Raw genomic sequence first — 27,111 nt, 5'->3', positions numbered from 1 at the left:
ATAAATGTCGACAACAACAAAATCTAGACACACTTTGATGCTGAACGTTTACGTAATTTTATTGTAATGCACCTTTTTAGAATGTACATACTTCTTTGCAACAAATAATAACCTATAGGGCCTAGAGAGTAGAGACAGGTGGGCAGAATTGCAATTAACATTTGAATTTTTTTTTTTTTTTTACTGTAGAGTTACTTAATATTGAATAATAGAGGCAGGAACAAATCTATAATTGGACAAATGGACAAATCTATAATTGGGACTGTCCCTGGAAATAAGAGAAGTCAGCAACAAAGATTGTCAACTATACCACAGTTTCCTGCTCTAGCTTTATATAAGCTTCAATTCATCACTCTTTTACATTGGGGACTATGCCCTTTCACTATATCTCAGTCTGTGGCTCCCAGCTTACCCCATTTATCTCCTCACATCATGTCACTGGCCCTGTCACAGGTAGCTATGTCCTCACTAACACAATGACAGTACTGCACAGGTCACTGCCTCCCACAAAATCAGCACCCTCATCTGCTGCTGCTCTACCATTACGATGTTCTGATTGGATACAGGTGTTCTGTCTCCACCCACATCAGAACTGAGGACTTATCAGATAAATATTAAGAATGAATATAATAGGGTTCTCAGTTGCTAGTCAAAAGTACCAGAAAACATGGCTTGGTGTGGATATGTCCTTCCTTAAAGGAAACACCTGTTTGTTTTACCTATGTGACATTTCTATACGCTTCAATCAAAAATGCTATAAAATTTATTTTTAAACTTTGTGCACAGCAAAATATAAGTTATTTAATTATTTTAGGGTACTCCGGTTATTTCTCATGGTTCAAAAACATACTGGGGGCTTAATTAGATAATAACTATGAAATTAAATTACATGTGAGTATGATTGGTTTGAAAGCTCCACTGTGGCAAAGGAATGATGTTACTGAAAAAAATGATTTGCTTATACTGATCTGCTTACTACTTACATCCTAACTGCCACAATTTTTTTGGGACAGTCACAATTTGCGGACTTAGAAAGGGTCATCATTTATTCAGAAAGGGTCAGGGCAGGGGCGGATTGGGAACTTAAAGTGGCCCTGGAAAAAATTATAGAAGTGGCCTCATGTCGGCGGGACCAAAATAACTGTAGGAGGGGCCAACACAAAAGTAGGCGGGATTTAGAACTACAGGAATTTGGTTGTAGTAACATTTAGGAAAACCTAGATGTGATGACTTTACACACAGTGGGTCATCTCTAAAGCCATGCAGGGCAAATGTATAGTATACTATAGGCAGCCCCCTCTTGGTATAGTATAGTATAGGTTGCCCCCTTAGTATAGTATAGGTAGCCCCCCTTAGTATAGTATAGACAGCCCCCCTTAGTAAAGTATAGGTAGCCCCCCTTAGTATAGTATAGGCAACCCATCTTAGTATAGTATAGGTAGCCCCCCTTAGTATAGTATAGGCAGCCACCCCTTAGTATAGTATAGGCAGCCACCCCTTAGTATAGTATAGACAGCCATACCTTAGTATAGTATAGGCAGCCACCCCTTAGTATAGTATAGGTAGCCCCCCTTAGTATAGTATAGGCAGCCCATCTTAGTATAGTATAGATAGCCCCCCTTAGTATAGTATAGGCAGCCACCCCTTAGTATAGTATAGGTAGCCCCCCTTAGTATAGTATAGGTTGCCCCCCTTAGTATAGTATAGGCAGCCACCCCTTAGTATAGTATAGGTTGCCCCCCTTAGTATAGTATAGGCAGCCACCCCTTAGTATAGTATAGGCAGCCACCCCTTAGTATAGTATAGGCAGCCACCCCTTAGTATAGTATAGGTAGCCCCCCTTAGTATAGTATAGGTAGCCCCCCTTAGTATAGTATAGGTAGCCCCCCTTAGGATAGTATAGACAGCCACCCCTTAGTATAGTATAGGCAGCCACCCCTTAGTATAGTATAGGTAGCCCCCCTTAGTATAGTATAGACAGCCACCCCTTAGTATAGTATAGGTAGCCCCCCTTAGTATAGTATAGGCAGCCACCCCTTAGTATAGTATAGGTAGCCCCCCTTAGTATAGTATAGGTAACCCACCTTAGTATAGTATAGGCAGCCCCCCTTAGTATAGTATAGGCAGCCACCCCTTAGTATAGTATAGGCAGCCACCCCTTAGTATAGTATAGGTAGCCCCCCTTAGTATAGTATAGGTAGCCCCCCTTAGTATAGTATAGGCAGCCACCCCTTAGTATAGTATAGGTAGCCCCCCTTAGTATAGTATAGGCTGCCACCCCTTAGTATAGTATAGGTAGCCCCCCTTAGTATAGTATAGGCAGCCACCCCTTAGTATAGTATAGGCAGCCACCCCTTAGTATAGTATAGTCAGCCACCCCTTAGTATGGTATAGGTAGCCCCCCTTAGTATAGTATAGACAGCCACCCCTTAGTATAGTATAGGTAGCCCCCCTTAGTATAGTATAGGTAGCCCCCCTTAGTATAGTATAGACAGCCACCCCTTAGTATAGTATAGGCAGCCACCCCTTAGTATAGTATAGGTAGCCCCCCTTAGTATAGTATAGACAGCCCCCCTTAGTATAGTATAGGTAGCCCTCCTTAGTATAGTATAGACAGCCACCCCTTAGTATAGTATAGGCAGCCCCCCTTAGTATAGTATAGGCAGCCACCCCTTAGTATAGTATAGGTAGCCCCCCTTAGTATAGTATAGACAGCCACCCCTTAGTATAGTATAGACAGCCACCCCTTAGTATAGTATAGGCAGCCCCCCTTAGTATAGTATAGGCAGCCACCCCTTAGTATAGTATAGGCAGCCACCCCTTAGTATAGTATAGGTAGCCCCCCTTAGTATAGTATAGACAGCCACTCCTTAGTATAGTATAGGTAGCCCCCCTTAGTATAGTATAGGTAGCCCCCCTTAGTATAGTATAGACAGCCACCCCTTAGTATAGTATAGGCAGCCACCCCTTAGTATAGTATAGGCAGCCACCCCTTAGTATAGTATAGGCAGCCCCCCTTAGTATAGCATAGTATAGGTAGTCCCCCTTAGTATAGTATAGGACCCCCCCTTAGTATAGTATAGTATAGTATACTAAGCCCCCCCTCACTTACCTTCAGTTGCTCTGAGCAGCGTCTCTTCTCACATCAGGCAGACAGAAAGTGAAGTCAGACTTCCTGTCTGCCGAACAGCACCGTGGGAGCCTAGCAATTGGCTGCCTGTTGCTGCCCACTGAACACCAATATTTTAGATTGCTTTCCTGTACATGCCTCCCCCTGCCGCATCCAAACGCCCCCCCCAGGAAAATCTGAGGTGGCCTCGTTAGACCATCGGCCTACCGGGAAACTTCCCTGTAAGGTCTATGGCCAATCCGCCCCTGGGTCAGGGCATACAATGCAAGGGATAGTGTTTCATCGGTAAGTGGGTGCAATTGGGCGGAGTGGGTTGGGTTCGTTTTAGCATCTGAGGATTAGGGTGGCTTTGATTAATCCCAACTTTTCCTGAATAAATGATAGCCGGTATATAGATATTCATCCATAAAAAATGTCAGCTACAGTACTCACACTTCCCAACACTACCAATTGTCGAAATCAGTACAAAACAGGACCCGCCCCTGAACCACCATACTGCGGTTATTTCTAGAGACACCAAGGGGTATATTTACTAAATTGCGGGTTTGAAAAAGTGGAGATGCCTATTGCAACCAATCAGATTCTAGCTGTCATTTTGTAGAATGTACTAAATAAATGATCAGTTTAATCTGATTGGTTGCCATCTGCATAGAAGCTATAGGCAACATCTCCACTTTTTCAAACCCGAAGTTTAGGAAATATACCCCCATGCCACTTTGCTTTTAGACAAGTCTGCTTTTGGGTACCAAATATCAGCGATGCCCAATGAAACATGGGATTGTTTGCAGGTATGCTAAAGAAACCCACACAAACTAATGAGATAATTTGTCCTGATTAGTCTAACTTACACTAAATCAAGCTAATATATAATGCGTTGCAATGAATAACAGTATATTTTATAGACAGGGAAAATATTTTAGTATGGCTGCACAGAGTGTCTATATTGTTCACTTATAGCTTTCATTTTCTCTCATTAGATCCATTTGCACAGAAGCTATATAATTTCAGTTGTACATTTGCATGATGCTTCACAGTTTGTCTTCACCAAGTCCATATTGCACATTGACTTCAAGCTAGGGCAGTTGTAGCGCTTGTTGGTATATGGACAAGGATTCGCTGAAATCATAAAAAAAAATGTAAATAATTATTTTTGATGTATATTTATTGTAAGTTCATAAACTAATGGAGCACTGTTGCTCTCTAATTGATTTAAGTGATTAAACTAAATAAACTGTTTCATCTACCAATAATTTTATTACAGCAAAATAACGAAAACTTAAATAAAGTAATTGCTTCATATCACAAATAGGAAAAACATGTAAATCAGCCATTACTATATTTTCCAAATTCAAGTACTTACTATATCGCTGTAAATCTATTCTATTTATGAGACACATGGGGTAAATTTTAATGCAATAAGCGGTTTTGGTCCCTATAGGGCTTTTCTTGCTCTGTCCTATACATATAAAGGGTTACCTGCGGAAATAACATGGCCATCAGTGGCTGATGCTAAATATCTCTGGCTATCACTTCTGAGGACATCCCCATCGCTTTGCATGTGTTTACATTGTGGAACTGGAAATTCAAGCTAAGCTCCCAGTGCCACACATGCTGCTTGATTTTCTAGAGCTGAACAGGGGCCTCTAGAGTGAGAAGTAGCCCTCATCATTCAGGATATTTTATTGCCATGGTAGTTATATAATAATGGTAAATTCATAGAGATAACCCATAGAGCTATTCATATTTGGATTCACCTCACTTTGAAAGCCATGATTAAAAAGTAGTAGTCACTGACTACCTCAGTGGCGGTCATTGACAACACAGTTCAAGTCATTGCTTCTATCTACAGTTACCATATTAAGTTCAAAGTTCATTCATCAGTCTATTATACATGGCATGCAGCGGAAGGGATTTACAAAAATGCAAATAACAGCATGGATGAGGTCAGGAATTATGATGGCAAGTACTGAACAATTTTATACTTGTCGCAAAAAATCCCACGTCTACATTAGGTGCTGTTAATTACTTTGATGACAATCCCTGCCTCCAGTATAACATACTGTCGAAATTCCATTGCAGAATTTCCCATTTATGATTAGAGGCACTATAAGAAAAAAGTGGTACGTACTGCATAAGCCATTGTCGCAATTGTTTTTACAGTCTCCGCACTTAGGTCCAGCCGTGTATGGATTGGTCAAAGAGTTGAAATCTTCCCTGAAAGAAGTTGTAAAGTAAACAGAGGTATAGAAAGCAGAATGTTCATACAAGTAACATCTGTAATCATGTCTGAGTAGGATGGGTGTAGATATGAGCAAAACAGAGGTAGTCTCTGAGTTCCACTTTTGTGTTTCTATTTTGCAGAAAGGCAATAAAGCAATGCATTTGTAAATTCCATATTTTGCAAAACGTTTAGTCTATAAATAAAGCTAGGACAACAAACAAATTTTTCTCTGCAATCAATACGGATTACTGGCAGAAAATAATGATGCAAAAATGAAGGCAAAATTTCTTGACCAAATGGGGGGGATGAGGGAATATTCTGGGGAATAGTTTTGAACATTTTGCACATATGTACATGGAAAGATCTTGGCATGACCAGTAGTTGAAGTGGGCTGGTATATGGTGGTATGCTATACCGCCACTTTTCCTACAGCTTTGATTATAATCCCATTCACTTACATCTTCCATACCACCACTTCTAAAATACCACTTTGACCACTGGGCTTGTACACCCTTTCCCATCACCAGAAAACCAAGTAAGGTTGATTCCTCGATGCATAAGTTGCTAAAAAATGTACTTTTTATGAATACAATTTCAGGCTTTGTAGAGAAATCATTAGTGACCTGGGCTAGATCAGCTACTTTGAAAGGGATAGTATACTATAACATTGCTTTATGTTATAATTCATATTTTCAAGAGTCGTTCTTGCTAATCAAACAAGGATATATGCTCAATTTCATATAAAATGAAATAAGCACCTTATACGTTCATCCAAATATATACTTTAAGAGCCCCACCCTACTCATACATCACATGACCCTCCAAATTCTCATAACCCCATAGGGATGGGAATATTGGGAAGTGGGAATGACCTAAAATAATTGTGGGTGTTCTTGATTGGATTAATTGATAGGATTGATAAACTAAATTAACATGTATATTGGTTAAGTTAAATAAATTGTTTCCTCTACTGTGTGTAAGCAAAAGCAATATGCCGTCCATAGCTACATCAACAACTGATGCAGAAATGTGCTATGTACATAATGCCGTACCATATAGCATACAGATAAAATATGAATATGAATATGAATCATAGTAACATGAGAAATATTTTTTATAAGTATTAAAGGAACTATTGTGAATTGAACAAAATAGATTAATTATAACAAAATGATACATAGTGTTTTTAAATTTAAATATAAGCAAGATATGTCACACTTTGTTTTAAACTCTTACACACACATGGGCATTACCCTCCTTCCTAAAGAACTTCTACACTTCCTTCCCCCCTTGGCTCCAATCACCGGCCCGCTCACAGCATCAGCCAGCACAGTGATTGACACTGTGGACCTGACTCGTCAAGGAACATATCTGCCAATTTTGTACGTATAATCCGCAAATTTGATCTGCGCCTGTCCAGATCCGGACCATACACAGTTATATGCAAAGGACACTTACTACAACCTACGATTTCTGGGAGGGAACGGGGCGGAGAAAGGGCGTTCGCAAGTAGTCAATGTACAGTAAGGGCGTGGCGAGCGCACGCAGCCACGACCGATTTAAGCTTAGGGCACCTCAAAGGTACTTAATTTTGTACTGTATCGCTTGCTCCAGCTACAGGAATAGTCTAAGTCTGATTACTAGTGATGATGGCTATGTATGCATGCTATAACATGTGTTTGCAATCAGGAGCAACTGTAAAAATTTATTTTATGTACAGTAGATGTTAAGATCATCCTAATAAATGTATTTTGTGGGGGGGGGGGAAATAATTTTTTTTGCAAATTTATATTCCACATAGGCATGGAATGACAGAATATCCATGGAAGACAGAAATTTTATGATAATTATAAATAATGTCATTAACACCAATACATGCATAATGTATGTCAAGTAAGAGACTTCTGACACATCGGAATGAAACAAAGATGATTCTGCACAGTGTAAGTAGCAAGCAACTAACTGATGATAACAAAAAGGAGATTTGGTTATAATAAGCACTTACTCTGGACAATGTTGACACACGTAAAGATATCCTAGGTTGGGACAGTGAGAACAAGCACATCCGACTTCATACGAGTTAAACCACACAAGCTGAAAGTTTAAATCATAGTTTGTTACATCTCTGCAACATAAATATAGCAATATTAGTTCAGTTGCGACAATGTACATTCTGAATATAACGCTTTGTGTATCAAACTTGTACATTTCTTTTTTTTTACAAATGTTAGAATTGTATGTGCATATGTTGCAAGACAATACTTTGTGTGGTATTTCTGTGTGCATTATTACATGATGGGCCTTATTCATTAAAGCAAAACAATGAGTAAGCTTTCTCCTGGACAAAACCATGTCACAATGCAAGGGGTGCAAATTAGTTTATTATTTTGCACCTAAGATAAATACTGGCTGTTTTTTCTTGCAGCACAAATACTTGATAGCTTTATTCTTACACTGAAATTGAAAGTTGATCTAGGACATGACGTACCCCAACTACAAATCTGCCATCAGATTTTAAATTTACCTCCCCCTCCAATGCAACATGGTTTTGTCAAGGTGCAAAGTTACTCCTTTTTTTTGCTTTACTTTCCTTAATGAATCAGGCCCAATATCATTATATTTAAAGTAAGCTTAAAATGTTGTTAGACACTAGGCTGATGGTTTTGAAAGGGAACTAGCAAAATCTATATCTGCCATTAGATAATCTCCTAAAAATGATTTCTGATTATCAAACCTGAGTTTAGTACCACTGACAATTTAGGTACCTGGGTATATTGATAAATGATATCCTCTTTTGTTGCGGGTCCTTTTCCATAAACAAAATTTTCATGTTCATTATAGAATGAAGTTATCACTTCTTCCCACGAGGCTGGATATGATGCCAGGAATATGTTTTCCCCACAATAGTTTTCTAAAAATACAATATATAATGGAACAACATTTATATTCTTAGACATTTCAATACAATATGCTATATTGTTTGTTTTCTGTTAGACAAAGTAAGTGTTAATTGTAAATTTTCCATCAAGTGATCTATTTTTTTAGAACCTTATTATCTTTTCACATGGATATATTTGTCAGTTTTAGAACCATTCCATCCTACCTGTATCTCATGTAGTATATGTGGTGGCTGAATGGACATAAATACTGGAAGCATAGGGAACATTAGTCAGTTTAAAATATGCCAGTGTTTATAGTCTGTGCCCTATTAGCATGGAGTCAATGATCATCAAGGAGAACTCTATCCACAGCTTACACCTTAGTTTTGGTTAGAGTATATACCATGTTTAAAAATATGTAATGGATTAAAGTGCTCCCATGCTTAAAGGAAGTCTATTTCATTAAGATAATTAAAAGTGCAGAGTTATACTTACATTCAGTAGAGTAATCTTCCAATATGGTAGGTTGTTTAGAAGCCACCAGTGGTCTATATTTTCTCTTACTACTTCTTGTCTGTTTTAGACATGCAGCATTGTTGTTGAAGCTCCTGCACTGTGAATATCCTATCTATGTGATGTTTGAATTTACTTGAGGGCAGTGGTAAAAGTGAGCTGGTATAAGGTGGTATAGTATAAGGTGGTATGGTAAAAGGTGGTATGGTATAAGGTGGTATGGTATAAGGTGGTATGGTATAATGTGGTATGGTATAATGTGGTATGGTATAAGGTGGTATGGTATATGGTGGTATGGTATAAGGTGGTATGGTATAATGTGGTATGGTATAAGGTGGTATGGTATAATGTGGTATGGTATATGGTGGTATGGTATAATGTGGTATGGTATATGGTGGTATGGTATAATGTGGTATGGTATATGGTGGTATAGTATAAGGTGGTATGGTATATGGTGGTATGGTATAAGGTGGTATGGTATATGGTGGTATGGTATAAGGTGGTATGGTATATGGTTGTATGGTATATCACCATTTCCACTGCTCTGATTGTAAAAGTTCAATTCATTTACATTTTTCATTTCACTACTTCTACATTTTTACTTGGACCACTGCTTGGGGATAGATTTATCAAATCCCTTCTAAAAAGGAAACGTGGAGGTGTTGACCATTGAATCAGATTATAGCTATCATTTAACTAATACACTCTAGAAAATTATTGCTACAATTTGTTTGATTTGCCCTGACTCAAATCTAGTCTTTGATGTTTGAGTCGGGGCAGCCTTAGTAGGAATTAAGAAAGCAGCAATGGACTGTTGGTGGCTTCTGGAGGACTCACTGGAGGGGAGACCACTGTACTGACAGTAATTATAACTAAGTATATTTTCTTATTTTAACAAACAAATTCTCATCCTTTCATCACCTGACGTTATCCAAATGAGTTTGAGATCCCTATATGAACAAGCCCTTAATTATGTCAATGTTGAAGATAAAAGTATACATACAGTATAAAAGTATACAGAGCAGCAAAAAACAATGCATACTAGTAAGTTAATTGGCTGCTATCTAGTCTCTCTCTCCAATAACGCTTTGGTGTTAATGCATCCTGCAGCGAGGTCAAATGACACAATTCGCTGCTCCCCGTCCCCTCATGCCCTCCCACTTCACATTCCCTCTGGGATCTCCTGGATGGGAGGAATAAAAAGTTAAAAACAAAAGAATACCTGCTTGTATGACACCAGCGTGATCATGCGTTTTTTGTTTTTTTTAAAGTTTTATTTTTGTAAAGTCACATTAACAAAAGATTACGATTGTCAGAGTGAATACACTTATTGAAAGTAACTGAGAATGACACAGAGTCTATGACCAGTGCAGGACATGGGAATCACCAATTTAACCAAACATTTAGAAATAAGGCAAATTAGTGACCCAGAGTTTTCGTACATAGAGAAGTGAAGAAGAAGGGGAAGAGTAAGAGAACAGAAGAAGGAAAGAGTGAGAGAGGACGGAGAAGTGGGGGGAGGATGAGAAGTGACTAGATCCAATGTAAGAGAAGGAAGAAGCCCTAGAAAAGAATGAAGTAATAGAACTGAGTTATGTACAGGGTGTACACACCTGATAAAAAGATAACCACGGGTCCCAGACCTTGGTGAAGGCTCTCGAGAAGTTGCGAATATACTGGTCATATATTCCATCCCTTGAGTCTGCCAGACTCTATAAATTATGGACTGCATGGAGGGAGGGGATAGCAGTCGCCAGTCTGCCGTTATTTTACAAGTAGCTGCCTAGAGAATGTGCCTGATTAATTTATTCTGATGTCGAGATACAGAGGAAGCTCCCAGAGGGAGGAGGAAGAATTTAGGATCCAAGAGAATGTCCACCTGAAGGATTGAGTTAATCAAGCCTGTGATCTCAACCCAGAAGCTTGACAGATTTGGGCATGTCCACCATATATGGAGGAACGTGCCCTCATGGGAGCACCCCAACCAACACCGTTCAGACGAGTCGGGGAGGATTCTACGGAGACGCGAAGGCACGTAGTACCAGCAGTATAGCACCTTATAGATGTTCTCTTTAATTCTGACACAGATAGAACAAGAGGCAGCATTCTCGTAAATCTCAGACCATTACTCATCTAACAGCTCTTCACCAAGGTCACGCTCCCAGGCTAATTCATGGGGGGCTCTAAGATTCGAGGTGGAATAATCAAGCTCATAATAGAGCGTAGAGATTAGACCTTTTGTTGAGGATTGGCTTAAGCAGAGGGATTCAAAGTTAGAGGGGGGCGGGATGACAGGTGGTCTTTGACAACACTATGAAAGTGACGTAGTTGCAGAAACTGATAAAGTGCTTTGAGGGAATGTAGATACGTGATTACATTTCAGAGAATTGAGGAAAAGTTGTGAAGGTGGTTAGGTGGTTGAGATAAATGACTACCTGCGAGTGCCAGGGCAGAAATGAGCTAGGATAAATTCCTGGAAGAAAATCCCGGGAATTAAATAACGCTATGACCGGGGAGGAATGAGGCAACAGAGCAAATTTCTGAGATGATGAGTCCCAAATGGACAAAGAATGTGATACAACTGGATGAAGTATAAACCGTTTGGGGCGACGAGATCTTGGGAGCCATAGGAGAGAAGATAAAGAGAGCAGTCCCAGACCCTCGGCCTCTATTTTAGACCAAGCTCTAGCTTCTATCGGACCAGATCATAAGACACACTAAGTGAGTTGGGCGGAGAGATAGTATCTTCGTAAGTCAGGAATCCCCAAGTCCCCTCCCCACAGGGATCTCTGAAGAACCTTAAGTCGAACTCGGGGCCGTCTACCTGACCAAACAAATCTGGTAACATGGAATTGGAGGAATTTAAAGACATAGGGTAGGATACGAATAGAAAGAGTCTGGAACAAATAAAGCAATCTGGGGAGGATATTCATTTTGACGGCATTAATGCAACCAATCCAAGAGATGTAGAGTTGAGACCAAATTGTTAGGTCTGATTTTATTTGGTCAAGGAGGTGACGAAAATTGGCTTGGAAAAGGTGTCGGTAGTGCTAAGTGATGAAAACACCCAAATATTTAATTTTGTGGAGACCCCATTGTAAAGGAAAGAAGCGCTCTAGTAACACCTTGTCTGCATCAGGGACATTAAAGTACAAAACCTCTGTCTTGTCTGGGTTGATCTTATAGCCCGAAAACTAGCCATATAGGTCTAGCTCAGCTAAGAGAGGAGGCACCGATATTTTGGGGTGAGTAATGTACAACAAAACATCATCCGCAAAAAAGCGCAATTTTATGAGTAGAGATGCCCACCTGTATACCCGATATCTCAAGGTTATCTTGGATCCTAGCGGAAAATGGCTCGATAACAAGAGCAAATATAAGTGGGGAGAGGGGGCATCCTCGGCAAATGCTATTCATAATCGGGAAAGGCGTCGAGGTCAGGCTATTAGCAGAAACAGTAGCCGAGGGGGATTGATAGAGGGCTAATATACCTGTCAGAAATCTGTCTGTGAACCCCATCGCTTGAAGCACATCCTCCATAAACGACCAGGAGATGCGTTCGAATGCCGTTTCAGTGTTGAGTGCCATGAGGAGGGAAGGAAGATTTTTGTTATTTATTGTATGAATTAAGTCAATAATCCTTCTTCTATTATCAGGAGCTTGACGCCCTGGAATAAAGCCCATCTGGTCAGAGTGGATGAGGGCAGGGAGGAGCGGGGTCAACCTAAATGCCAAAATATTTGCATATATTTTTTTAGGTCAACATTAAGTAACGACTTAGGCCTATAACTGGCACAAAGGGAGTGGTCTTTTTCCTGTTTGAGAATAACGATTATGTGGACCCTAGTAGTGGCGGAGTCAAAGGAAGCCCCCTCAAGCACTTTGTTGAAGAATTTTGTCAGATGAGAACCGAGGACCTCAGCAAACTTTTTTTTAGTACTGGGGGTGAGGCCATCCGGATCAGGAGCTAAGGAGGATTTCAGTGACTTTACCACCGCCATGACTTCTGACAGAGTAATGTCTTCATTCAGTGAAGATTGCCCTGTAGGGGTAACTTTAGGGAGGGGTGTGGATGAAAGGTAATCAGTCAAAGTGGGGGTCAGGGGACCCCAATGAGGGGGGGGGGAGGGGCGCATCAAGTTTGTTAATGGGAGAATAAAACTCCCTAAATTCACTAACAATCACTGCTGGGTCATACGTTATATCGCCGGAGAGATACTGACATATTTTATCGATTTGATGCAGGGCTAGTTTTTTATGGCGTTTTCTAGCTAAAATAAAATTGGTTTTATCCGCTTTATCATAGTAACGCTGTTAGAGTTTCTGCATAGTGACAGCCGCTCTATGGGAAAGAAGGGTATTTAATTGACCCTTCAATGAAGCAATCTTGGGAAGCAGTACTGGATTATGGTGAGTTTGGTGCTGCATGAGAAGTGAAGATAGTCTGCTTTTTTTCTAACAGCTGTTGACTGACTAATCAATTGACCCCGTATGGTGGCTTTATGGGCCTCCCAAACAATTTCTGGGGTTACTTCACTGGTTGAATTATCTAAAATGCAATTAGTAATGGAGGTCTTAATAACTAATCAAGTAGATCTATTAAGTAGAAGCAAATCATATAAATGCCATCTACTACGCTGGGGAGGCGGTTTAAGGAGATCTAAAATGAGAGCTACGCCCGAATGATCAGTCCAGGAGACGGGGGTTATATCTGCCTGTGTCACATGAGTGAGTGAATGCGAAACGTGTAACATATCTATGCGTGTGTATAGTTGATGAGGGACGGAAAAGTGGGTATAATCCTTAGCATCTGCATTGCAAAGCCTCCATGAGTCATATAGACGATGGTGTAGAAGTAGTGTGGACAAGCAGGAGGATTCTGGAGAGGAAGAGGCGCCCACCGGGAGAAGGAAGGGATCGAGAGTAATATTAAAGTCACCACCAATGATGACGTGACTCCACGCTAACTGCTCAATATGTTTAAAAATTTTGTAAAAAAAGGCTTTTGTCTCTGATTCAGGGCATAGACTGAAACAGGAGTAACGGGGGCAGAGCAGAGAGTGCCGTTCACCAACTGAAAGCGACCTTCTGGATCTGCATAGGTCTTAGAATGAAGAAAGGGGACTTTACTATGAATCAAAACAGCAATGCCCCATTTCTTGCAGTCCGCCTAGGCAAAGAAGGTCTGGGAAAACTGCTTACCCTGAAACTGTGTATGGACTCCTGTAAGGTGAGTTTCTTGAAGAAATACAATATCTGCTTTTTCTCTGCTACAGGCACCCAAAAGAAACATACATTTATGAGGGGAGTTGAGGCCGTTCACGTTGACGGAGAAAATCTTCAAAGCCATAGCAGCAGCGAGGAGAAAAACATTACCAGTTAGTTCGTGCATGAGACAGAAGCTTAAGCTTAATAATAATAATAATAATAATAATAATAAGGAGCATGTAAAAGGGCTAAAATCCTGAATGAAAGGAATCCTGTAAGGATTCAAAGACAATATCAAAAACCAAAACACAGCAAGGTTAACAATGTCTAAGGGTACGTGGGGGGTGGTCCTAGGTCTTGCACAGCGTTAGGAGCCGCCCTAACCCTAGGAGACCCAAAGAAAGAGTTTGTTACATAAAAAATTTGAATCTAGCTGTAGGACAGTGTGCAGAGAAAATATAACATGTGCATTAATCATTTAAAACAATTTAGAGGGGGGGAGGGAAGGGAGAAGAATAGGACCATGGTAAGATAGGGGGGGAAGAGGAAGGGTAGCGTAGGCCGCTAGGAGAAGAGACAGGGAGGGAAGGATATGATGGTTTAGACCACAGAGCATTAGCTGGACCAATACACAATAATAAGGGGTGCCCTGTGTAAAACAATTGTACTCAGTGGTAAAGCGGTGTGATGTGACAAGCGAGAATTTTAGTTTAAGCATATAAAACTTATCACAAGGGAGGGATAGGGGGGAGGGGGGTGGTAAGGAGAAGAAAGGAGAGGGAAGGGGGGAGAAGAAAGGGGAAGGCAAATTTGCTCTCCAGGTCAACGGTTCAAAGAACAACATAGTACAAACAAAACATCAAATAGAGCCATTGGTTATGAGAGGATTATTGTTCAAAGGGGAAAAAAAAGAAAAAAAAGGGGGTGGGGGGAATTTTTTTATACATATTGAGCAATATTCAAACAGGCAAATAAACAATTATACCAGCGCTCTCCACATAGAATTGTGTACTAAGCTGCCAAAAGATAAGGGAGAGAGAGAGGAGTCCTTAATCCTCCCTGAAATACAGAATAAAACAAGAACACGCTCCCCGGCAATATATTATGTGTTGACACACAACACCAAAGAAAAATAAAAATTTGAAAGTTTCCTTTTTTCCTATTTCTTTGGTGTTATGTGTCAACACATGGTATAGCGCCGGGGAGCGTGTTCTTGTTTTATATTGAGCAATATACTTGAAACTTTGAGAATACTAAAGGGACCTAAGAATAGGAGGGAGGGTAGTGAGTACCAACTGGCGTTGAGAGTCCACCTGAAAAGGAAGGTCAATAAAGAGAAAAACTTGCACTAGAATAGACATATCAGGGAGGATCTGCATCCCAAAGACGTCGTCTAGAGGAACGAGACCACTTGGGCTGAGGGAGCGCCGGGTCTTGGAAGGCATAACATGAGGAACTGACGTCTCAGGGAGGATGCCCAGCTTGTCCAGAAGGCTCTGACCTTGATCCAGTGTTTTGACGAAGTGAGAGGAGTTAGAAGCAGATACTTGTACCTCGAATGGGAAGCACCAGCGGTATCGGATGTTGTGCTGGCGGAGGATCATGGTGACTGGCTGAATGTCCCTCCGTTTTTGTATTGTAGAAGGAGCAAGGTTCTGGAATAGTTGAATATCCATGGCCCGAAATGAGACCACAGATTGGTTCCTGGTCGCAGTGAGAATGCGGTCTCTGGTTCAAAAATAATGTAAGCGAACAATGATATCCCGAGGAGGTTGTCCACTAAAAGGTTTAGCTCTAAGGGCGCGATGAGCCTGGTCCATGAGACAATCAGTCTCAGAGATGTCCGGAAGAAGGTGAAGGTAGAGGGCCTTAAGGAAAGCTTGAAGACTTCTTCAGACACATTTCTGATACAGATATTATTGCGGCGGGATCAATTTTCAGAATCCTCTTGTCTTTCTTTCAAAATTTGACTTTGTCACGGAGGCGGAGAGTTCCTTATCAGTTACAGAGTTGGATCGGCAGATATAATTGTTTTTTTATTCCAGGGCATCCGTCCTGTTGTTCAACTCTGCTTTGAAAGAGTAGAAATCAGATATTAAATGACCGCCCACGAGTGGCAGTAGTTGGGAGCATTTTGCTCGTGTGGTATTGGACTCCAGGAAGGCACTCAAGGAGTATAGCTGTCTAATCACACCGTCATTCTGGTTTAGATCTCACAACGACAGTCAACCTGATTTGGAACACATAAAAACTTTAACCTCAGAGAAAATAGCTGGTGAAATAGCACAAAATAGCCATAGGGTGGCAGCAGAGTCCCACTTTCAATGTGCAGACTGATCGGCAAATGGAGAAGCAGCTTATGTGGATCTCAATAGACACTTTGGGCTAGATTTACTAAGCTGCGGGTTCGAAAAAGTGGGGATGTTGCCTATAGCAACCAATCAGATTCTAGCTGTCATTTTGTAGAAGGTACTAAATAAATGAAAGCTAGAATCTGATTGGTTGCTATAGGCAACATCCCCACTTTTTCAAACCCGCAGCTTAGTAAATCTAGCCCAAAGTGTCAAGTGAGTTGCAGTCTGCCCAGGCGCCCAGGGCCAGTCTGGGTTCAATGGATGGTGGGAATCAGAGGCTCACTGTGATGCCCTACTCTTGCCTTGCATGCCGGACCAGAAATTAATTTGGCTATGGTGGCCAGCACTTCTGGATTCGTGGGAGAACGGGGACTGCGGTAGACGGCTCAGGGGACAGGTAAGAAGGTTACCAGTGTGATGACTGGTCATCGGGGGAGCCAGGGAGGCCAAGCACTCACCCAGACCCAGCGGAGGGTGCTTTCCGGGGATCTGACTGAGGTCCTCTCTATCACAGGCAAAAGCACAGGTCAGCGGGCAACCAGGACTGATGGAGCCAGATATCCGAGGCTCTTTAGAGGAAGGTTTGTAGGGCAGACGAGCGGGTGGCAGACATCACCGGCGGTGCTATAGCTGGGCTAGGAAATGTCCGTAGGGATCTTTGGCAAGCAGGCCCCTTTCTTCCAATCGTCCCAATCCAGCAGAGGGGTCGGCAACCAGGTGCCCGAAGGGCAATGTGCACCACAACTTGGGCAACAAATATCAGCCTTCAGGGGGCTAAATAGTGGGCGATGGATCAGGATTTTTCCCTTGCGGGAGAGGAGCCTCACGGAGATGCATCCGTTCTCAATGGCTACGAGGCCACGCCCCTTGATGTGTTTTAATGTACAGTCATGGCCAAAAGTTTTGAGAATGAAACAAGTATTGGTTTTCACAAACTTTGCTGCTTCACTGTTTTTAGACCTTTTTTGTCAGATGTTGCTATGGTATACTGAAATATAATTGCAAGCATTTCATAGGTGTCAAAGGCTTTAATTGACAATTTGTTAGGAACTCCCTAGCCAGCACAATAAAACTCAGAGTCTACTCTGAAAGCCTGGTGTTTGCTGGAGCCCCTAGTGGTGGGGACAGACTTGGCCGCAGGCTGACAGAGGGTCGAGAATCGTATACCGACTAAGGAGAACCCAGGAGTGGAGTGATTGGCGGACAGCAGCGTGGGGTTCAGGCAGAGTAAACCAAGGTCAGAGGTCACAAGCACAGGTACAGAATCCAGGGACAAGCGAAAGGTCAGGGGCACTGGCGGAGGAGCAGAATCTGGTTTCCAGGCAAATGGTCAGGGTCAGAAGAGTAAGTTCAAGGTCCAGGAACAAGCGAGGGTCATACACGGGAAGTCAGTCACAGGTTTTAACACCAAACAGAGAGAGAACAAGCAGGCAGCAGAACTGTGAACAGGACGCTATAACCGGCAGTGAGGCTCTGATCTCACTGCCTTAAATAGCACTAAGAGCCAATCAGGACAGAGGACGATAGGGCTGACAATCAGCCTCAGGAGGCAGCTAATTAATCACTAGCTAGAACCAGCATAAGTAATAACAAAACCAGGAAGCATGTATAAAAATATAAGTGAACCAGTTTAAATCATAAGAGAGCTCCCCCTGGTGTTGGAGGCTGTCCCTACATCCTTCTAAATCTATGCCACAAGGAAAATAACAGAGCATTGAACCTAAAGCACATGCCCGGCTGCTAGTTCACGCCAGGATGTGGCATACAGCCGCGGCTCGTGACACAATTACATTAGGTGTATGCAAAGATTCAATATTTGCAGTGTTGACCTTTCTTTTCGAAGACCTCTGCAATTCACCCTGGCATGCGGTCAATCAACTTCTTGGCCACATACTGACTGATAGCCGCCCATTCTTGCCTAATCATTGCTCGAAGTTTGTCATAATTTGTGGAGTTTTGTTTGTCCATCTCCCTCTTGAGGACTGACTACAAGTTCTCAATGGGATTAAGGATCTAGGGTGTCTCCTGGCCATGGACCCAAAATTTCAATGTTTTGATCCCCGAGCCACTTATTTATCACTTTTGCCTTATGGCAAGGTGCTCCATCATGCTGGAAAAGGCATTGTTCGTCACCAAACTGTTCTTGGATGGTTGGGAGAAGTTGCTCTTGAAGAATGTTTTGGTACCATTCTTTATTCATGGCTGTGTTCTTTGACAAAATTGTGAGTGAGCCCACTCCCTTGGTTGAGAAGCAACCCCACACATGAATGGTCTCAGGATGCTTTACTGTTGGCATGACACAGGACTGATGGTAGCGCTCGCCTTACCTTCTCCGGACAAGCATTTTTCCAGTAGCGCCCAAACTAAAGGGGTTCATCAGAGAAAATAACTTTACCCCAGTCCTCAGTAGTCCAATTCTTGTAACTTTTGCAGAATATCAGTCTGTCCCTGATGAGAGGTGATTTCTTTGCTGGCCTTCTTGACACCAGGCCATCCTCCAAAAGTCTTCGCCTCACTGTGCGTGCAGATACACTCACACCTTCCTGCTGCAGGTCAGCTCTGCACTGGTGGGAGTGGGCTCACTCACAATTTTTTGCCTAAGAACACAGCCATGAATAAAGAATGGTACTATAACATCCTCCAAGAGCAACTTCTCCCAACCATCCAAGAACAGTTTGGTGACGAACAATGCCTTTTCCAGCATAATGGAGCACCTTTCCACAAGGCAAAAGGGATAACTAAGTGGCTCGGAGATCAAAACATCAAACTCCAAGCATTGATTAGGCAAGAATGAGCAGCCATCAGTCAGTATGTGGCCCAGAAGTTGATTGACAGCATGCCAGGGTGAATTGCAGAGGTCTTCAAAAGGGAGGGTCAACACTGCAAATATTGACTCTTTTCATAAACTTAATGTAATTGTCAATAAAATCCTTTGACACTTATGAAATGCTTGTAATTTTACTTCAGTAACCATAGCAACATCTGACAAAAAAGTCTAAAGGCACTGAAGCAGCAAAGTTTGTGAAAACCAATGTGTGTGTCAAAACTTTTGGCCATGACTGTAAGGCAGAGTGCAACGTTTTATTGCTATTATACAGACACGTGAGTTTTTTTCATTAGTGTAAATGCTCTTATCAATCGTGTTTTACACAAGGTATACATCGCTGCATCACTCTGCTTCTTTCTACATCACTGTCCTCATCCGTAAAACACACATGGCCTGATTCATGTCCATTTATATGGTATATCTTTCATGAATGAGTTCTACGCATGCCAGGCAATGGACATTACGCCAATGAACAAAATTGCAGGCAATTCTTGTCCGAATGCAAATGACACTTACAACTGCCTATGTCTTGAGAGGCGTTATAAGGGAAGGGGCAGACTAAGGTAGGCCATATACAGTAAGGGCGGTCCGACGCAGATGCAACCAGTTCAAGAACTATGCTTGTCGTAAGTATGCTTGATTTGAGCCATATCAATTGCACCCACTACAGGGCAGGTGTAAACTCCGACTGATGCATTGTATATACAGTACACATTGAAGTCAGTTTAATTTATGCAATTAATGTTTAAACAAATTTTTTAATAATTATTTTAAAAAAATATTCTTAGTAACCAATTCCTACTCTATTGCTTCTCCCATGCTGTGTTTCATATATGGAACTTCTTTTCTTACATTCAATTTCTCAGCCTTTGAATTGTCCCTCAGCTCTTTAGCAAAGCATATTTTCTTAAAGTTTTCTCATATTGATTTAGCTAATGGCTTTATCATGAAATATATATGTATTAACAATGTTTATAGAAAGGCTTCCTATACACTATGGGCCTGATTCATCAAGGCACGCGTTCTGAGCGCAAACCCGCGTTTAGCATTAAATGCACGTATTTTGGCTTTGCACACGCCCACATTCGTAAAGGCACGGATCACAGGATACGTGTGCTGATGAATTCCGGTCTCGTTCTGCTGCGTTCTACTACACAAGACACTGCAGGATACGTCCCATACCTATATGGAATATAAATTTGCACTAGAATACACCAAAATAAATAAATAAATAAATAGAAGTCACCTGGTAATAATATAGGTATTAGTGATAAAACAGGTTTTTTTCAATCCAAAGCATTTATTAGAATGATATTAATTTCTGCTGACCCTAAAATACATTATTACAGTTGCTCGTGGTGCAAGACATACGTCAGAAAAACAAGTAAGTTTGAAATGCACAGAGCTTAATTTGGGCATGGCTGCTTGTACTCAAGCTTAGCACGCTCTTACAGTAAATAGGCTACGGCAAAACGCCCCTTCCCCACCCCGTTTACTCCTCAAAATCGTAAACTGTAGTAAGTGTCTTTTGCTTATGAACACGTGGCGGACAGGGCCGCATTGACGACATATCTCCCTCAGCATGCGCAGTGTGATTTTGCGTGCTATACGCTCAAAATTGTCAGATACCTGCCTTGATGAATCAGCAATCAACAGTTATCCAGCCCATTGTTTTTGTTGCCCTTCAATGTAAGACCTTCATCTATGTGTGTGTGCCAATCCCAACTCTACATCCATCTACATCAGTTCCCTTCCATAGTGCAGGTAGAAGTACTTGTTTATCAGACATTTGTGCACAAAGGGAGGGGGACGAGAGTTTTAGGAGATGAGGAGTGTTCATAAGGTACTTCAGAGGACCAATCATGGCTGAGAACTATGTGTAATAAAATGCACTGTCTTCTGAGAAAAGTCTTTACCCAAAGATACGCAAACACAAAAACACACTATAGAAGAAAAAATAGAGGTGTCCATTAATAATTCTAAACATTATTTCTTCACCAATCATATGGTCAGGGTTGGCGCTAATATTAAGGGATCCTAGACAGTTGCCTAGGGTGCCAATGGTTAGGGGGCATTAAAACACTAAATGAGTGACATAATGAAGAAACCTATGTCAGCTTCTATATGTCATTGATGGGCTGGCAAGGTGGAGCTTGGCTGAAATCACTGCAAAGCGCCACACTCCCACTCTATCGATCAGAAGATGCCACCCACACGTCCTACTTCCAAAGCCATTAGGATTTCCGCATCCAAGGTGGGATGTGGAATGTTATACATCAACATTTATAATCAGTGTTCTCTACCATTTGTGCCTGACTTTAAATAAACAGGCTTAGAATGACCATTGAAAGTGAAACTTCCAAAGTGAAGGGGGCCATTTAAAAATTATGCAGCAAATGTCATACAATCATTAAGAAAGTATTGTCATATTGGAGATTCTTGCACCCTCATGATATAGCGTGTGTGTGCTGAATAATTTACTGTATATTATCTGTGACTCTACAGGTGACGTAATACCAGGATCTATTGATAGCTTGGCATAACCCAGTCTGAAACTGTAAATTAAAGTACATGTATGTTTTTTTGCTGCAATTTTCTTAATTGTGCAAAGCTATGAAATGTCTGTTAAGTTTAAAAATAATTGAAATTGATTCACTTACTTGATGTTTTTCTATACATCCGTCTACTGTGTGCAAACATACATTTTTTAGCCCAGTCTTCAGCATTCTTTTGAGCCTCTTTGTTCCATTTCTACAAAATAAAAATGCAGTACTGTTATTTGCTAAGTGCAGCTATTTTTCATGTCAGAGTGTTACTTACAACATTGTGAAAATACAGTAAGCAAATATTTTACACTTAAATGATCTCTAAAAAATGATTATTTTTCTCCCTATTATAAAGTATGCACCCCAGTCCCCTATTCTTTCATTATTCAGATGTAGACCCATTACACTGGGGCAGGTGCTTGTCACATTGGGATCAATTCAGTGCTCTGAGCTCTTGTCTCCTCTTTATCAGACTTTGTGAGGTTTTAAGGATAAAAGTGACCCTGAACACGCAAGTTTAATAACCAGTTCAATAGTCCAAGGGGCAAAGTTGTAGTAGTACAGTACATATTTTAGAATAAAACATCAGTGATGTCACACTCCTTTAATTACTCCTGCAGCACCTCACTTATTTGCAGGCAGTAAATGTTGTGGACAGTGGTCGACAGTATATATCAGAGCTGACACTCTCCTTGGTGGCTATCCCACTAACCATCGAGGTGGGCAATAAAGTTTATTGGTATAGTAGCAAGATTCGGGTCACTCTGCTCTGTTAACCTATCTCTGCACTCTCTCGACAAGTCAACCCAACAGTGTCAGACTTGGGTCACTATCATTCCAAGCATGCCCACTAGTACTCTCCATATCAACTCAGGCCTGCACAGCACACACCAAACCAAGAGCCTTCTGCCTACGTCTCAGGCAGGCTTGTCTTTCTGAAGTAGTTCTTTTCCCTATAGTCACAATATAGGGCAACTCAGATACCAACAAGGTCAGAGCTGTTTCTAAGACTTGCAAATGAACTTGAGTAAGGTCCTGGACATAAGTTTTCGAGGGATCAGTTAACTTCAAACTCATCATCCCTTTCCTTGAATGACAAACGCGCAACATCAATGAACTACGACATGGGCATAAGAACAGTCTTCTGGACCCACCAATGTGATTTGAAGTCCACATTATCCATCTATTCTCTCCACTCCAAAATTTGTGCTGCTATGATTTCCTGGACATCAGTGAAGCCTGAACAGCGTTCTGCGTCAGACATCAGTACATCTAGACTGCAGCCTTACTAGCCAGCCTGGTTAAGGTAAGAGTTGCTATTTTTAGTTTACAAATGTCAAGTGTGTGAGGTGCCAGGAAATGGGAGTTCGGGGAGGAGGAGCGATAGGCTGAAGCTTTGCTTAGGATGCCGAGAATCCTTGCACAGACCATGATGCCACAAAGGTTTCGCAGTGCCGTATATAGAGCATAGGACAATACAGAAATGGCATACAGAGCAGTACAAAAACAATAATAAAGTGCAATTAAAACCAACTCAGCTGAGAACAGGTGAATAGGGCAAAGAGATATAAGTGAATGATAGAACACTTAGAAGCTAGGAAAGGGCAGGAGGAGAGGTGGGGAGTGAACTAAAGGAAGCTGTACCTGTGCCCAGCAGTGTGCGCAGACTAATAGGATAATGGATGATGGAGATACAAAGGCAAGAGAGAGGAGGAGAACCAAGGGCAGGGGACTAGAGTAGAGGTTCAATATTGAGGCTGGGGAGCCAAAGGTGGAGGTAACAGGAAGAGGAGGACAAGAGGATAAGAGAGCTCTGCTCGCGGGAGTTTATGATCTAAAGGACTTTCTGCTATGATTCATCTTCTTAACATCATTGTGCTCCCAGTTTTGAAATGGGTGGGTGGAATTCAACAACCTGTGGCCAATAAGATCACTGGAATAATCATAGTAACAGGACATGAGTGTACTGATTTTGGAAATGGCAACTCATATGATAATTTTAGTGCAATCAGGATCACATGCTATGGAAGAGGTAGCATGATGAACGTGGTGGTTAAGAAGCAAGAATGGAGTCACAAACTGAAAGTTAGATAGTGGACGAAGCAGGGTCCCCATCATCATCATCATCATTTATTTATATAGCGCCAACATATTCCGTAGCGCTTTACAATTGGGGACAAACATAGTAAACTAATAAACAAACTGGGTAAAACATACAAAGAGGTGAGAAGGTCCTGCTCGCAAGCTTACAATCATATCATAACAGAGTAATGATGTGAGGCTACTGTAAGACTAATGCAGAAAGATAATGGTGTCAAACACAGCTCTATGTAAAAAAAATAGTTCATGTATCCAACTTGTTTAGGCTCTAGTGTTATCTTACCACTTTCAGCATGTTGCTTGCAGGTGGATTGACATTTCTTCTACAATCATTTATTTTGTCAATAATTTCATTCTGTACAGATGTCTGGTCAGTTGACAGTGAATAAATTGGATCATTTGCCTGAAAGAGTTACAATTTACAGATATTTTTAATAAGAACTGTTAATAATGTCCATATCTTCTATTCGGTTTTACTTTTGCTTTGCGTGTTTCTATCAAATACATTGCTTAATGACAATTGTTTGAGGCTTTGTGCCTGTGACCTACATTGCTTGCCTTGTTGTTGAGCCACAGAATCTTGTACTAGCATTTTCCTTTACTGATGGTTTGTACTGATTCCACCCCACCTCCCTCCCCCTAGTGATCTAGGTTTACACTTAAATCTTGTTGAACTGGATTGTGTAGCCCTGTTATCTCTCCTATATAAACCTGTCTCACAGACTCAGCCTTACAAATCATATGATCCTAAATACTGAAAGTGACATCCGACTATCTGTACCTGTCTTGTACTTTGTTGTGTTTCCTCAATCCTGTCAAGTTCACTATAGTCTGTTTACTACATGATCTTTTTAATGAATGATTTTGTAGTATTGGGCCTGATTCAGTAAGGAGAGTTAAGCAAAAGTAAGTAAGTCAAAATTATGTTGCATTGGAAGGGGAGGTAAATTTAAAATGCGATGGCAGATTTATATGTGGGTAGGGCATGTCCTAGATCAACTTTAAATTTCAGTGTACAAATAAAGCTATCAAGTATCTGTGTGCTGCTTGAAAAAAAAGTATTTTCCTTATGTGCAAAATAATAAACTAATTTGCACCCCTTGCATTGTAACATGGTTTTGTCCAGAAAGCTTGAGTAAGAAAACTTGCTCAATTTTTTGCTTAACTTTCTTTAATGGATCTGGCCCATTGATCATGGATTTTGCTTAAGATTTTGAACATATGTCTTTGACACCTTATCTCACTGACTACTCTGCGGAACTCGTCTGAAACGACTATGATGACATGTCCTATTCCCATTCCTTGTCCGTACTGTGGGCTAATAGCGTGACACCACAATGTTGGTACAAAGACATAGGGCCTGATTCATTAAGGAACTTAGGCAAGAATTTGAGTACGTTTCTTATGTAAGTTTTCTGGACAAAACCATGTTGCAATGCAAGGGCTACAAATAAGTTTTATTATTTTGCACATAAGTTAAATACTGTCTGTTTTTCATGTAACACACAAATACTTGACATCTTATTTGTAAACTGAAATTTAAAGTTGTTATTTGTGTGTTACATGAAAAAACAGACAGTATTTAACTTATGTTCAAAATAACAAACTAATTTACACCCCTTGCATTGCAACATGCTTTTGTACAGAAAACTTAAGTAAGAAAACTTACTCAAATTCTTGCCTAAGTTCCTTAATGAATCAGGTCCATACTGTACATTTATAGAATTAGTAAAAAAGTACATATGTTCCTTAGTTTGACATGTTACACTAAGTAAATACAACTATGGTCTTCTATCAGATATGTTGTATATTTTCCTTCATGTTCTACACTGTCTGAACCTCCAACACAAAAAATATTTTCCATGAATAATTTTTCCTTACTTTGGAAATAGGACAGGTAAGCAGATAAGATGAGGCAGAACAAGGAATGCAATGTACATGTTCTTACTTATTTATTCTCCACAGCCAGAACTGGCACTTGAGAAAAATGTTTATTGTTATGAAGAAATTATTTTCTAAATTGCTATTTTTTTGTTTGCAATAAATCATGTCCAGTTGATTCAAAATAGGGATAAATACCACAAACATTCATACATACCTGTCCAGCAGTGAGTGCCAGCAAGCTCGATAAGCACAGGAGAGAAATCAACATGTTGTTATTTTCCTGTAACAATTATTTTGTTTGATAAGTACTTATTTACCAACAATTTCAATCTACGTCAAACTCTCAAAAATATCTTTGGCCATAGACAGATAAATGGAGAGTTCCACCTTCATAGATGTATTGGTTTATATGTATTGGTTTGTATATAGCAGGGAGGTTGATAACTACATATTGGGCAGTCTATTGTGGGCATCCTGGCACAAAGCAGTGTATTAATGACATGTAACCAAGGTGGCATGAAGCTGTTGTTCTGTTATGTGTTGAGTAGTATATGCTGAACAGAAGACTATGGGATGTATGAGACAATTATGTTGGACATATTCTGATGGGCAATTTAAATTTTATGATGAGCGAATGGTGGTAATGAGATTGCTATTCTGGGCACAGACCATGGAGAGCATAAGCATTTGTTGGCCAGTATGTCACTTATGTTAGTAGCAAAGAAAAATCTTTTTGAAGGGCCTTTCTTAGTTTGCATCACAGAGAACACCCTACCCGGCTCTACTATGCCATATTATTTTAGCAAGAGATTGCAGTTACTGAATTGCTATTCCAGCTTTTGCAGGCCCTCTGATGCTACAGTTTAAATCAATTAAAATATTCATACCAATCTGATATTTAACATTTTAGTACTATATTTTCAATTTACTACACATGGGGGCTTTTTTTTAAAATAAACCAGAGTCCTAAAACTAATTGTAGTAGCAAACTATTATTAAAATATAAAACTGTATAAACCATGCTGATTAGATAATATATTTTTAACCTTAAAAATGTACACAATACTATTTTGAAACTTTAAAAATATATATACTCATTTATCCAAAATGTATTGTAAATAATATTTCTATAATATACTATATACTGTATGTCACTAATGCAGAATATGTGTTTGGGCGTTTATATAGTATATCTCAGAATAATCTCAGCCATGAGTTATTTCAGCAAATACCCAAATAGGGAATGAACATTTGAAAAATAGCTGAAACAAGTTATTCTTTTAAATTGTAGCAATAACTAATTACTGTATTTGTAGAAAGCAATAGACTAGTCAATATAGTTCTTACCTGATTACAGCCAGTTACGTTTAGATGTTGTGCCTTTGAGATAGATCTGTGCAGTGTAAGCTTAAAGGATCTGAACGCTGCCTATAAATACCAGAGCAACTG

At 40.5% G+C, this 27,111-nt stretch overlaps 1 protein-coding gene across 2 annotated transcripts; it reads right to left on the bottom strand.

Annotated features, from left to right (window-relative positions):
• Positions 1-41: 41 nt before the first annotated feature.
• LOC142143408 (cysteine-rich venom protein-like) lies at positions 42-27,111 on the bottom strand. 2 transcript variants are annotated; one of them, XM_075201238.1, is made up of 8 exons: positions 27,010-27,111; positions 25,877-25,942; positions 24,062-24,181; positions 21,793-21,883; positions 8,117-8,262; positions 7,357-7,445; positions 5,259-5,344; positions 42-4,246 (listed from the first exon to the last, which is right to left on the bottom strand). In XM_075201238.1, exons 2-8 carry the CDS (start codon positions 25,928-25,930, stop codon positions 4,125-4,127), a joined length of 708 nt encoding a protein of 235 aa, XP_075057339.1. In that variant the 5' UTR covers positions 25,931-25,942; positions 27,010-27,111; the 3' UTR covers positions 42-4,124. The 2 variants fall into 2 exon arrangements, with proteins under 2 accessions (XP_075057339.1, XP_075057340.1); XM_075201239.1 differs by lacking the exons at positions 21,793-21,883; positions 24,062-24,181; positions 25,877-25,942; positions 27,010-27,111 and adding an exon at positions 13,946-14,422.

The sequence above is a fragment of the Mixophyes fleayi genome, chromosome 3, assembly GCF_038048845.1.
Source record: "Mixophyes fleayi isolate aMixFle1 chromosome 3, aMixFle1.hap1, whole genome shotgun sequence".
Taxonomy (NCBI): domain Eukaryota; kingdom Metazoa; phylum Chordata; class Amphibia; order Anura; family Limnodynastidae; genus Mixophyes; species Mixophyes fleayi.
The sequence above is the reverse complement of the archived record's forward strand: the minus strand, read 5'-3'. Positions and strand labels throughout refer to the sequence as shown.

What these genes read in the sequence shown, in the direction of transcription:
- LOC142143408 (XM_075201238.1), bottom strand. Translation starts at nt 25,930, where the DNA reads ATGTTGATTTCTCTCCTGTGCTTATCGAGCTTGCTGGCACTCACTGCT. An exon ending in TGGCACTCACTGCTGGACAG is followed by an intron (nt 24,182 to 25,876) that starts GTATGTATGAAT and finishes TAACTCTTTCAG; the next exon opens with GCAAATGATCCAATTTATTC. An exon ending in TCATTTATCAATATACCCAG is followed by an intron (nt 7,446 to 8,116) that starts GTACCTAAATTG and finishes TTAAACTTTCAG; the next exon opens with CTTGTGTGGTTTAACTCGTA.